Genomic DNA, 14,921 nt, shown 5'->3' with positions numbered 1-14,921 from the left:
CTTAGGCTTACAAGAATTTTGTGAAACAGGGTCCAGAATCAGAATGAGTGTTCCTGCCATATGTCGGCAGAACAGTAGTGTCATGGTGTTTGTCTATGGTTCAGAATTTCTTACTGCATCATGTATAAACAATATCAGAAGAATAGAGGAATTAGGGGCGGTGCGAATTAATATGATCTGTTCCAATGCATTACTTCACCAATCAGGGTGTGACTTTATATCATAATCTCAGTATGACAAACTAAATATTTTTCCAAAGAATTCCTACCCTATCACACCAAAGTGTTAAGTGTGGGGATTTCATGCATTTATGTTTAAAGCTGAACCAAGATAATGATTTGTCACACTCGAAACATACATGCCAACAACAGATGTTTTACTCATTTTGTTTTGCAATGGAAATATCTGTGCTTCCTTTATTCAGGGTGTTAAATGTATCAAATAGACTGTTCTCAAATCAGGGGATTCGTTTGATCATTTTACAATATAAGACCAAACCCAACCTTTGGACAAGGTGTTAACAAAAACAAAATCTTTTTCACAAATTCTTCTGACATTTGCATCATATGGAGATATGATTTTTAAGTAACAAAAACAAAATACAGAAAAAATATGGGGTAAATAAAATATTATGCTCAGATTTGACCCGACACAATATTTAATGGTATTACTGGTTACAATACACGTCACAGCAGCAACTGATGGATTTGCACCTATTAAATTATTTCACATATTCAGAGCCATTTAAATACCCTTGCAATACTGATTGAATCACACATGATAAAAATCAAAGACCATGAATATTTTGCAATAAATATGAACAGCTGAAAATCTGAAACAAAAATGTCATGGGTTTAGAATTTCTTTGATATGCATAACCTGTAGACAAATGTTTCCTGTAAATTTATATATATGTCTTCGAACTGTGTTTGCATAGTACATTGTTCAGCAGTACAGACTTGTGGAAACATACAGTACAGGTCAAAGCTCCATTACCCTACACTCAACATTGGACTACTGAAGAAAATACCTGCAAACATAAACAAATAAGAAAACACAGATAAATTCTGAAAATATTAGTAAAAGAAACGGTAAAAATCTTGACATGATGAACAAATCTAGGTCTGAATTGTGACAAATACATTGTTAAATATTTGTAAAAGTATCTTATTTTACTGATCCTTTGCCTTTAAACTCCACCTTACAAAAATTTCACATATTCTTATAACAAGGATTATATCTAATGGATATGTAAAAAATCCATATATTACATGATAAAACTTTCAGTTTGTTTTGAAATCATTATGAAATAATGCAAACATTTCCAAATTATCAAGATTAATCTGTACTGTAATCATGAACACAACTCAAAGCATAATTAATTATGCGCTTCAATGATGAACATTAAGAAAATAGTCAACATAATATGAGAAAGGAGACTTGTTCAATTTTAGCTACTAAAAACTAAACATGACTAAATACTGTTTCAAGAATAAATATTTGGTTCATCCTGTAGCTTTTCTAGAAAAAAAGCATAAATGCTTAGTTAACATCAGCTGATGAAAAAAAGTATAAACATCACAAAAAATTGGACGGATAGGTGTATCACTTCAGGTGAAAAATACAAACATATATATGGTATACATCTATCAAATTTGTTTACAAAATGGACAGATTAAGATAATGAAAGCCCTATTTAGAATTCTGATTTAGCAAAGAGCAGCAGGTCTCTAACAAATTCTATACATGACACGAAGTAACAACAACACAGTCTTCCTCCCATACAATGTCAGAAAACCATCTTGAGAAAACAATTCTTCACAAGAATTATTAAAATGTATGCATGGCTTAGTCTGACTAAAGTGACCTCATATGATGTGAGAAAAATAGTTCAAGGAAACATTTTCAGTGATAACAAATCTTTCGTTAAGAAATACAATTATATGTTCCTGTTCTCAGGGTTCTTCTGTCACTACCCTTACACTTTACATTTTTCATGTAAAATATGTGACAAAATTCAGCTGGCACACTTTTAGTACTCATTCCCGAGAACTGATTTAAATTATCATTTTACTGCCTGATTAAATTATGATTTACCTACATGCCATTGCAAATCGATCTATTCTGAAGATTTGTAACAGGTAACATTCTTAAACATATTGCAATAAAAACAAACATCAACAAATTTAAACGAGTTTTCTCTGACTACTGAACCAGTGTAGCAACACTTTATACATACCTCTCTAAGTCTCTCTAACAAAATCATCATATAAACAGGGCTAACAATTTGTTTACTGTAAAAGTTCTAAATATTTGTACATATCACCACAAGTACCATGATAACAATGCTGTTACCATGGCAACTGAACAGACTAGATGCTTCACGTAAGGTCCATGCAAGTGTAGCTCCAAGATTTTTGTCGAAATTCGACCAAATTCACCACAGTTTCTGTGAAAGTCGATTATGCATCAGCAGAACAATTGACAAACAACAAGGAATATACAAATGAGAGGATGTTGTCAAGAAAACTTTGTAGTATGAAATATATAAAAATGTACATTCAAATATCCCTTCTACCACATTCTTAAAGTAAATACAGACAGCTAAATTCCTCAAATCCTGTTTAGTGATTAACTTCACATATCCTGTCAAAATCATGATTTTGTCAATGTCACATACACATGAAATATATTTATCTTGATATGTTGTCTTCCCAATACTATTTTCCTTGTTGCTTGTCTGAGATGTGTACAGGTACACCGAGCTACCAGCGCCCGCTAAGACTAGCAATGTCTGGACGCCGGGGACCCATCAGCGATGCTCCGTTTTCTTGAAACGGGTTGTTGTTGGTGGTGGGATTGTTGCTGGTGCTGGAGGCAGAGGTAGCGCCACCTGGATTAATATTCCGCAATGTCCGCCGTTTTGTCAGATCTGAAAAAAGTAAGCGTGAACTGCCAACCTCATTGTGTTGTATATCAAAATTTACTGTGCTAAGATTCTCCCTCCTAGAATGCTCCCAGTCCTGCTACAAATCCTGTTGTTTACCCAAATCAACATGTTGCATATAAACAGGATGTCAGTTCTGCTAAGCAATTTTGATTAAATTATGCACAGACTTGTTAGTCCAAACAAAATTTATCATTCTGGGTCCCTCTCCACAAAAAGTTTGTTGTGCTACAGTATTTGTAAGCCAATGATAACATATATATATATAGCTGCAACAAGTGGTCACTCTATGGATGCTTTGTGGATCGGCACCCTGAACTTTTACCGTCAGTTAATATCTGTGCATCAGAAAGATGATGGCCTGACCACTCAGTAAAAGGCTTAGTTGTCTCTTAAAACACAAGGTACTAGGTACCTATTTCAGAATCCCCTAGTTGTCTAATGTGTGTATATCACAACATTAAGTAAGTGACAAGAGGAATGGTACCAGCAATAGCTATGAGCATCTTCCGTCTGGCCCCAAATGTGGAGATTCCCAGCTCTCGAAGGTCATGGTCAGTCAAAGTCAGGAACGTTGACAGGTCAATCTAGAAAACAAACATGATCAACTGAGAAACCATTGGGTTCAGCCAAAACAAAGTGTCTTCATGAATACTGTCAGATGAGAATCTCACTATCTCATGATAACATCTTAAGAATTCAGTAGTTTGGATTTCATGACTTATCGCTGAATAAGTTCAGTTAAACCTGTACATCCCACTGTCTTCTTACAAAAATATATTACGAGGAAATAGGAAATATTATTTACATACATATGCATAATTATTGAAAGAAAGGTCACCAAAGTTATGTGTAGCCATGGTAATTGAACCAAGTCATGTGAACTGCATTACAATCCCAACTTTTTACATATGGTTGTTTGTTTGTTGTTTAATACATTACTCAGCAAACTCCCATCAGTCCAGTGATAAATATTGGGAACAGCCATCCATGTTGGTGACTCTACATGCAATGAATCATGTCCAGGAACCCGACTATTTGGTTGTCACAGTACTAATGATCATAGGGATTCAGCCATCTTAAGGTTATGTGATACACATATTGTGTGATGGTCTACACACACTGAGGCCTGGGCCATGTTAGAAATTTGTATGTGTACAAATATCTGGGACATGTAGTCATATAAAGATTCCTAAAAATACCTATTTATATGGATTCACTGCAACAGGTGAGTGAGTTTGATTCAATGCCCCTTTGAAATGTTTTTCTGTGTAGTGGCTTGTCACAGATGTTGGGGTAAAGTATGCAAAGATGTTGGGGAAAGTGTGGGTATGTAGATGACAAACCTAGAACAAGACGGGTCATCTGGCCTTATCTATTTCCTACTCAAGATTAATTACTTCTCTAAATGACATTTGATTTTGGTGTTTTCAACTGTTTCCCTTGATCAACTGCACTGTGCAAATGAAAAATAACTTTTTCTTGTGAGGACATACACAAAGACAAAAAGCAATGGCCACTGACCTCCTGCTGCTGAAAGAGATCGGTGTACTTGCCGAGCCCCATCTTACTGAAGAGCTCAGCCAAGTCAGTCTTCGGAGACCACAAGTTTGAGGGCGGCAAAGCAGACGCACTGTCTACATGATTACTGCTGCTCAAACCGAACTCATCTGCAAAATGGTACAAGACACATAAACAGAGAGCTTAAATGTATACAAAACTACATCATCCTTGACCAAATCACAAACTACATCACGAAATTGTTATACAAAATATTCATTAAAAAAAAATCAGGTTTAACGGGTGAGTTTTACAGGACGAACAGTAAAGTTTATCAGTGTGTGTGGTGAGGTCTTTAGCTGGGCAGTGCTGCTGCTCACATTTCTTCCGAGGACTTGGGTATTCTCCAGGTGCCTTGTTGATGGGTGCATTGGTGCTACATGGGTTCTTCCATGGGTCTCGGTCAATACCCGCTTCCAGCTCTGACTCTGGGCTCTGCAACGTTGGTTACAACATGCTTACACTCAATACATCCATTAAAACTATGATACAGTTATCAATACCATGATAATATATACTTCTCAAAAGAAGAGCTGTCATGACATGACGAACATGATCCTTGACTTCTCTGAGTAGTGTACCTATTAAGATAAATGTGAAACTGAAAGGTGTGACTCACAAAAATAGCAAAATTATTTTCCATTTCCAAAATATGATAACAATTTTACACTGGTATGTGTGAGATGAACAAATCTCCACAGCAACAACAACTGAAGTCCAGTGTAACCAATGGCACACATATCTCACATACAGAGTTCCAACAACTCTCTCTGCAGTCACTGCTAGACAAGCCATGCCATTGTATCTAACTCCTTGTGCCGTCACTGCAAGAAAGCTATGCTGTTGCATTTAACTCCCTCACCTCATATGTGGTGGACATGGCCGGCCCAAGATACCTGGGCCCCATGCCCAGCTGGCTGATCCTCTCCCTGATGGCCGACTCTGGCATGGACTTGGAGAACCCCATCCCTGCCCAGAAGTCTGTCGGGATCCGGGACTCCCCTTCAGGCTTTTTCTGCATGGCTGCAAGTACAAGGGAGCGAGGGTGTGAGTGGGTGAGTGAGTGGGTGGGATGAATTGGGAGGGTCTGTAGTCTTATGCCACACTCACCAATCTTCCACATGCAGTCTGTAAATAAGCATCCTGTACCAGACAATCCAGTGATCAACACCATGAGCATCGATCTGCACAACTGGGAACTGAGTGAGTGAGTGAGTGAGTGAAGAAGTGAGTGAGTGAGTGAGTGAGTGAGTGAGTAAGCATAGGGAGGGAGTGAGTGAGTTAGTGAGTGAGTGAGTGAGTGAGTGAGCATAGGGAGGGAGGGACTGCTGTTTGATGTCACAGGCTGTAACATTATACCTATACAGTGGCTGCTCTTTAACAAGTTTTAACCTGTTAATGCAATGATTGATACCATGAGCAATGATCCACACCCTCACAATGCCATTAACCAATGCACTGACTCTGAATCATTAAGTCACCCCTTGTAAAAAGTGAAATATGTGAGGGAAAATTGTAACCAGGGGGAAACATATATTTGTTTCACCATAATAACACTATGATGCACTGAGGCTGTCGAAGCCCCCTCCTGACATCCACTGATAGTGTCTACAGACACTGTTACACAATTAACCATTCCTGCACTTGCTGTTGAAACACTTCCAGCACTCTCATTACTGTTATTGTACTTCCTGTTTGCTAAGACAGTTCTAACATCATTCATATTGATGCTATCACATTTTGTAAACACTGACACTGACAAATTATCAAAATCCTCAGTTAGATAAGGCAATTACATGCTGTACATGAAGTGTTGATCCAAAACACTGATGAATTTCAGCACACTGACTCATTTACCTCAAGTGGTGTTATGTTCCTCTTCTATGTTGAATTAACTCCAACTTGCAATTTTGTTTCCAACACTCATTTCAATTTTTGAAGTCCAACAACCTCTAACTTGTTTTAAGTGATCCATGTGTTTGCACACATAAATATTGGGTAAACTAAATGTTCTTGAACAGGTCAAGGCTCCTAATTATACTGGACAAGAATAATTAAGGTTTATGTGTAAATTTTGAAATTATGAATAAAACATTCATTGACATACTGATAAAATGTCATTCATACAGATACCAATATCCCTACCTTATAATAGTCATATTGAAGGCCTGATTATAGCCTGACAACTCATGAATATAATGTACTGTAATTAACTAGCATTGCGGACATGATGTAACAGATGTGAATGTCAATACAGGAGGAAAAGACTGACAATACTCAGCAGTCACAGTTTGATTAAATTACACTGAAATGAAGCATGTCCTGCAATGTTCCCATAATGTGGACATTACTAGCAGAGGTCAAATCATGGCTTCCAGCAAGTTCTGCAGAACACAGTGCCATAACAACTTTGGGGATAAAGAGGTCAAAACATGGTTTCCAGCAAGTTCTGCATAACACAGTGCCATGACAACTTTGGGGATAAAGAGGTCAAAACATTGTTTCCAGCAAGTTCTACATAACACAGTGCCATGACAACTTTGGGGATAAAGAGGTCAAAACATTGTTTCCAGCAAGTTCTACATAACACAGTGCCATGACAACTTTGGGGATAAAGAGGTCAAAACATTGTTTCCAGCAAGTTCTGTATAACACAGTGCCATAACAACTTTGGGGTATAAAGAGGTCAAAACATTGTTTCCAGCAAGTTCTGTATAACACAGTGCCATGACAACTTTGGGGTATAAAGAGGTCAAAACATTGTTTCCAGCAAGTTCTGTATAACACAGTGCCATGACAACTATGGGGTATAAAGAGGTCAAAACATTGTTTCCAGCAAGTTCTGTATAACACCGTGCCATGACAACTTTGGGGTATAAAGAATAACTTGACTGTTATTCAAAACCCATGTTGTCAACTTGCTAATGCATTTTGACCTAACCCATATCACTATTCTCAATTTTGCTACAGTCCTCCAGCTGGGAGCCACCTTATAGCTGGAATATTGCAGTATTGAAACCAAAGGCCAAGAGATATGAATTGTATGTTGCACTGGTTATACCATTCCACATCTGAACCATTATTCTATTGTTTTGTTTCTTCTCTTTTTTGGACAACAGAAATTTCTAGAGTGTTTCCATTAGAGACTAAATATTAGTCCGATGAATGAGATGTGTTTGGCAGTTCAAGGCTAAACAATGACCATTTTTTACATACATGTATTTAGTCCTTGTGGTTTATTATCATAGATGGGCCCAGAACAAGGTCACTAGAAATGAGCACTGCATCTACTTTATGCTACTGCTTCCTGTTTAATGACTAAATGACAATAACAAGCAAGAATGACAAGTGATTTAAAATACCTTCACAAGAAACCTAATTAGTTAAGTAGCTTACAGCATATTAGTAGATCAAGAAGTGCTTGGGACAATTTGGCCTTCTGATATACTTACAGTGAAGATGGTCTGGTCATGTGTACACATACCTTTCATGGCAAGTAATTTCTTTTGCTCATAGTCGAACCCATACTGAAGTGGATTGCTGAAGAGAGAGGATGTGGAATTCTTGCGTTCGCTTCCTGGAGCCCTCTTGTCGGAGCTGTCAGACTCCCCTCCTGAAGACTCGGATGTATTGTCTAGATTACCATTTCTGAAGCAGAGAGTGTTTGTGTGACAACAGCTTCTAATCCATATCACATCCTGCAGCAGAAAGTACTTGTGTGACAACAGCTTCTAATCCATATCATACTATGCAGCAGATACTACCAGTGTGACGACAACATCTAATCCATATCACATTATGAAGGCATCTCAAACTTACTGGTAAAACTTCTGTTCTCATTTATTACACACAAGACAGCAATTTTTCAACTACAAAACCCTGAAGCCAGAAAAAACATTTGTAACTACTTTCCAGCAATATCCCGAAACAGACACACAAAATACCCATGGTGGAAACAGAGCTGGCTTCACCACAAATGCTTAAAAGAACTACATTACTGTCACCACTAAATACTTATGCCTGGACCAGATAAACTAGTGGTTGACAGTCCCCAGCAATGATCCATAACATCAGGGTAGAAGGACACACCTTAGGAAGGTCACACATTGGTACTGATAGCTTCTGTTGGATACTGGAGACCTTCTCTGCACTGAATACCATAGGGATCAGTCAGTGCCTGTAGGGAGTGGATCACAGCTCCTTTCATGAACATTTACTTAGGTTAACCTAAACTCCCATTTTTTAATGTTACACCTTAGTGACTTACGATCACCTTAGTGACTTATGATCACCTTAGTGTTGTGTGAAAGGAGGCCCAGGTCTTACGAAGTGACAAGCAAATGATTCAGCCACAAGGCCAGCTCAACAAAATCAAACCTTGAAACAAACAAGACTTTAAGAGTTTTAGCACATACTCTTACCTAAATCTGGTTATCATCTTTTGTAAATTATATTTCATTGCTATTTATTTTCAAAATTATGTTTTGTCAGTAAGTTCACAAATCACACATTTCTCCTTAACTTACTGTAGATGTCTGTTGGCCTCCATATACAGGGCCTGTGCTGAACACAGTGGGGTGGTCTTGCTGAGACCCAGGAGATCCAGGGTGTGACCATTACTAGTGAGAGGGTCTCGGGTCATCATGTCCCCAATAGCGCCCGCTGTCTGTAGGCTGGAGAAGTCCACTGAAACAAGGCAAGGCCAATGTGCAACACTGTGTATCACTGTATTGTGAAACATAGTGTATTCATGTAGTGTGTAACATTGTGTATTGTGCAACAATTTGTATCACTGCAATGTGAAAGATAGTGTATAAATGCTTTGTGCAATACTGTGTCATTGCATTGTGCAACATTGTGTGTCCTTGCTTAGTGCAATATTTCATATCACTGTGGTGTGCAACAAATGTATCATTACACCGTGACACAGTGTCAGCCCAGTGTGCAACACAGTTAGAGCACACTCAGTTACTATTTTTCAGCTACATGGCACAATGTCATCAACAATGTATGAATCTGACAAACATAACCAAGAGGGATTTGAACCCAGGATCTACAGTATCATGAAGTCAGCTAATACACAAACTTGACTTAAATTTTCAATTTCCAGGCATTCTATTTACAGAATCATACTCTTCATGATTGCAGCACCTAACATTTTATCACACAGACTATTTCTTAAACTGTCAGTTTTATTTGTTTCACCTGCCACAATCTTACACACCTGAGTGGTGGGGTGTGTGACCCAGGGACACTGTGACTGGGCTGTTGGGGGGACTGTGAGGGGGGCTGCCTGTCTCACTGGTCTTACAACTTGGACCTGAACACAGAACAACCATCATAAGAACATGCCAATATAGTCTATTTGGCTCAAAAGCAGACTGATGACTTGCAATCTAACTCGAAAACTAATAAACAAAATGCTCAGTGAAACTCTGATTAAAATCAAAACATCATACCCCAACTCTGTAAGGTTTTTGCAGAATTTTTGTCATACAAAACAAAGTGGAAATTCATTGTTGTTTCATATGAGTGAGCAAAATTCCAGTTATATCAAGTCAGCAACTAATCACACCAGAGGCTGATATTATAAAGAACTTTCTATCGTGTCCACACCCAAGCTTCTTTAGCCTGATCGCCCATTCCAATTTTTCTTGCCTCTCAAAACAACAAAATTCATGCAAATTCTACTACAGTAATGCAATAATACTTATATCAAGTTGGTAAATAATCAAACATTGGTGAAAGAAACAAGTGAGACTTCTTTGTTAGATAGTGAAAAGGTCCTTCTATGCAGAAGTGTGATGTACCTTGATCTAGAGGTGTTGAGACCCGGATGAAGGCACTTGGGTGAGTAAAATCTTTCTGAAACCCATTACATGGAGACAGGGCGTCTAGCTGACTGTGGACGGAGCTTGACACAGGATTCACCATCAGCAGGGGGTTGTATATTCCTGGTAACAAACACAAAACATTAGCAGCATTCCTTAACTGCAAGGGATTGTTTATTTTATAAACACACAGTGTTCATTAAGTGTAAGAGGTATAAATACACAATGCCATTTAGAAAGTCAAGTGAAATACACATCATATTTGGGATTGTACTTTTTCACATAAGTACAGATTCTGGTACTTCTGTTGGGTTGAGACTCATCCAGATTTCGAACCTACACTCTCTCAGTCAGGCCCCAGTCATCTAGTTAGTGAGTGAGTAAGTTAAGTTCTATGCCACACACAGTAATATTCCAGATATGGCTGTCTGTAAATAAACGAGTCAAGACCAGACGATCCAGTGATCAACAACATGAGCAGCGATCTGCGCAATTGGGAACTGATGACATGTGTCAACTAAGTCAGTGAGTCTGACCACTCAATCGCCTCTTACAACAATCGTAATCGCCTTTTACAGCAAGCATGGGTTGCTGAAGGCCTACTCTACCCCAGGGACCTTCATGGGTTCCCAGTCATCTAACCCACTCAGCCACCGCATCTTACACAATAGGGAATAATGAATGGGTGAGATGGGACTCATGGGAGATAGGCCCAACAAAGGTACTTAAATCTGTACTTTACCAAGAAAGTGCATACCCAAATATAACATGTGTTATAAGTGTTAGAGGTTGTATATTCCAGGTAACAAACACGCAAACAGTGAACACAAAGTTAATGTAAGAGGTTGTGTGTTCAGATTAATCAGATGTCACCATCTGCATGGGTTGGATAACAGCTATAACAAACAGAAAATAGTCACTCAGTCACCATGTTTTTGCATGGTGTTAATTAGTTGACAGTAATCCGTACAATCTTTCAAAGGAGTACTATGACCATAACAGATTAGAATGATAACAGTTTCCAGACTTTTACAAAATCAACAAGTGTAAACCTACAAAAAACTGCATTTCAGGAAATGCCCTGATTAAGTATGGCTGACAATTCTGACATCTTTTCTTTTCCTTCTTTTCTTTCCTGACAGGAGAGGCACTTTCTGACAGAGTTAGTCAATTATCTCCAAGTTAATTATGTACAACTGTGTTTCTGTGCAATATCAAGGAGATCTACATTTAAAACTTCAGTTACCTGGTGCACTATGAAGATAACAAGACCCAGTAGCCAACAGAATCTCTACACTTTGCCAAAGTTCATAAGCCTCAGGGAAAGGATTTGGTCCCTGCTCTAACAAGACCAAACCTGACCAAACAAGCTGCAAGAACTAGACAGAGCTGTTGAGGGATGTTTGATATGTAATAAGATGTTGGATTTTATATCTGGACTCATTTGGTTCTGTAAAGCCTACCATCTTTAGGCACAACACCAGTCTATATGTGATGCAGTTATATTTCAGCTACAAAAACTACAAACAGCTGATGGGATGTGTAGTAACATGCACCTGCCCTGCTAGGAAATGCAGAATCAGTTAAGTCACAGTTCATAACTTATGGTTTAAGGACGTAAATGTTAGAGAGGTGTGGAGTCATTTCCATAGTACATCTTCTCCCTCAAAAAACCATCATCACCCCTCCACCCCAACCCCCTCTTCCCCACCCCACACCTCCACACCCTACACCAGCCCTAATTTATGAACGGTCCCTAACCTATTCTCCTTCCTCCTATCTCTGCAGACAGTAAGTGGCCCCACAAGTCCCCACCCTGTGGAACCACACCAGCCTGCACTGTTACACATTTACTAGTCTATTAAGTGTTGCAGGTCAAGCACTTATCAGTTAGGGCTTTCTTCTGCAATTTCCAGTGTCTGGCTAAAAGAGATAATCCGACCTTGCGTGCTATCTAGAATTCCCCTCTTGGTGCTATCTGGAGAATTCTACTGCTGCGAAGCCCTTTCAGGGATTCGATTTCCACACCCATCAACAACAGATTTCTTAAAAAAGAAGAACTACACATGCAAGGTTCTCAAACACATTTGTAGAATGTATACATGCAATTCAGCATATTGTGATCTTTCAGAACTGAGTCTTCTTCAAAAGGCTTCAGTCGTCCCCAGGGATTGTTCAAAAGACCAGGTTTTGCTGCTTGCGTCTTACAGCCTTGGTGTGTTAACAATCATGTGATTTCCTGATAACTCTTATACCTAATACCTGGATCGACCTATCTGATGATTTTTATTAGGTTTTCCTCCATGTGAATATTTGTGAACATATTATTACCTGCAATGTACCTTTCAGAAAAAAATGTACATTTTTGTCAATCATCCAACTTCCTGTACAAACAGTGCTAGAGACACTTTGTGTTGAGCATGTGTGGGATCCAGTGTTCTATTCATGTATCATGATGTTGTTGAGAAGCATGTGTGGGGTGTAAAGATCCAGTGATTGAGTCAGGGAGGCAGTCACAACAACAACACCCAGTAATGTGATGGGTGGCATGACTGACAATGGATGGGTGGGTGAGTGAGTGGGTGGGTGGGTGAGTGAGTGAGTGAGCTTAGTTTCACTCAGCAATATTCCAGCTGCATGGTGGTGGTCTGTATACAATCAAGTCTGGACCAGACAGTCCAGTGATCAACATCACAAGCTTCGATCTACGCAACTATGATATGACAAGCTTGACAACCCCATCCCGTCAGTCATCTCTTACAGCATGCATGGGTTGCAGAAGATCAATTCTAACCGGGATGTTTACAGGTCCTGGTTGTAGTGAGAGAGAGTGAGTAGGTCGGTAGACGTGACTGGTGACATTACCTGGAGGTGGCGACACCCAGTGACTTGGGCTGGACGGAGAGTGGCAGTTTACTGGGCTGCCTAGGGACGGACTATGGTGACCATTTAACATCAGCAGAGAGTTGGCGGTGGTTGTTGTATTCACATTCAACATATTATGACTCAGGAAACCTGAAATACAGAATATCACCGATCATGGTCCAACCAAATTCCTACAGTTAGGGTCATAAATTTCATAAACTAACATAACAAATGAGTGAGTGTGAGAGTGTGAGTTTAGTTTTACGCCGCTTTTTAGCTATATTCCAGCAATATCATGGCCGGGGACACCAGATAAAGGGCTTCACACATTGTACCCATCTGAGGAATCAAACCAGGGTGTTCAGCGTGACAGGCGAATGCTTTAATCACTAGGCTACCCCATCGCCCCCATAACAAATGACTGCTTGTAGATAACAATGATGATCTCAGATAGATCATGGAGCCAAAATGGTTGTTCTGCCCATGAGACACACTACATGCATGAGCCAATGTTTGTTTTGAGAACTGTGAAACAAGTACCCACTTATTTCACTGGTCTTGGCAATGATTACAGAAAGCTGCTTGTCATCACACTTTAGCACCACATAGCATTGGTGTGGTGTAGATCCAAAGTATCCCATGATTGGGGAATAAATATTATCAGGTGCATGGTATCCCTATGGTATGGATGATTGGCCTTGACATCGACCTCTGCCTAACCTATCCCTGACTTTAATATTTACATATATCTTGAAACTCCCATACTGTGACATATGCTTACAATGGTCTTAGCCCTAAGATGATCGTAACATCCATAACTGGCATTCATATAGACTCATGACCATTGTAGGCCTAAGATGAACTAAACTAATATAAGATCATAGGTCTAAAATGGTCTTATCTAATATACTTTTACATAGATTTACAACAGGCATGGCCCTATGATGCTCTTAATTCTCATACATGGACATGGATTCAGTGGTTGTAGACCTAAGATGATCTCAACTCTCATATTTATATAGACTTACGATGATTGTAGGTTTTATCTACTATACATTTACACAGATTTACGACTGTCATGACCTAACATTACCTTGTAGAACAGTGCCCCAGTATTATAGGACCACCAGGAAAAAAACAACCTAAATCACCTGGACACACTTCCCCAAAACATGCCAATATAATCCCTGAATACAGCTAAATGTCTAAATTGACCTTTAATCTATAGTAAAAGCATTTGTAAGTGTCTCAGTGTGTTTACTGATCACCAGTTATGGTTTGGGTTTAAATGACTGCATTTCAAACATCTTCATTTACCCTACATTACCGTACAATACATATTCTGTTAGAAAATGAAAATGAGACTTTTTTACCATAAGCAAATACAGGACTTTTTTACCGAGGACATTTTTTTTAATCAAATATCTGAATAAATTGTATGAACTCTGTGTTGGTTATTTGTGGTCCTAAAAATGCACTTAAGCCTCACATTATCTGACACTGAGCAAAGATTTACGTGACACTTGGCAGAGTGTAATTTGTAATTTCTCTGCCACATGTTATCAAGAAGCTGATTTTATGTTCATCTGTGAATGCATGATGCAATGATGGCGTATGTTCAAACACAGGCACTTCACAATGTGGAACATTGCCAATTTCAACATCTCACAACTGGGTAACCTTATCAAATCTGGCAAATTTAGCCCATTAAAGTTGAA

The 14,921-nt window shown here is 38.8% G+C and overlaps 1 protein-coding gene across 1 annotated transcript in view; it reads right to left on the bottom strand.

Moving 5' to 3' along the window:
- Window positions 1-2,414: 2,414 nt before the first annotated feature.
- LOC137285036 (protein bicaudal C homolog 1-B-like) overlaps window positions 2,415-14,921 on the bottom strand; it is a 106,120-nt gene continuing 93,613 nt past the window's right edge. Inside the window, exons 12-21 of the mRNA XM_067817219.1 lie at window positions 13,204-13,353; window positions 10,318-10,461; window positions 9,732-9,827; window positions 9,034-9,193; window positions 7,992-8,155; window positions 5,370-5,530; window positions 4,828-4,942; window positions 4,472-4,617; window positions 3,435-3,534; window positions 2,415-2,932 (exon numbers count right to left, since the gene is read on the bottom strand). Coding sequence (XP_067673320.1) covers window positions 2,766-2,932; window positions 3,435-3,534; window positions 4,472-4,617; window positions 4,828-4,942; window positions 5,370-5,530; window positions 7,992-8,155; window positions 9,034-9,193; window positions 9,732-9,827; window positions 10,318-10,461; window positions 13,204-13,353 — 1,403 coding nt within the window. The 3' untranslated portion in view covers window positions 2,415-2,765. The remainder of the gene's footprint in view (window positions 2,933-3,434; window positions 3,535-4,471; window positions 4,618-4,827; window positions 4,943-5,369; window positions 5,531-7,991; window positions 8,156-9,033; window positions 9,194-9,731; window positions 9,828-10,317; window positions 10,462-13,203; window positions 13,354-14,921) is intronic.

The sequence above is a fragment of the Haliotis asinina genome, chromosome 5, assembly GCF_037392515.1.
Source record: "Haliotis asinina isolate JCU_RB_2024 chromosome 5, JCU_Hal_asi_v2, whole genome shotgun sequence".
NCBI classification, from domain to species: domain Eukaryota; kingdom Metazoa; phylum Mollusca; class Gastropoda; order Lepetellida; family Haliotidae; genus Haliotis; species Haliotis asinina.
This window is presented reverse-complemented; position numbering and strand designations above follow the sequence as displayed.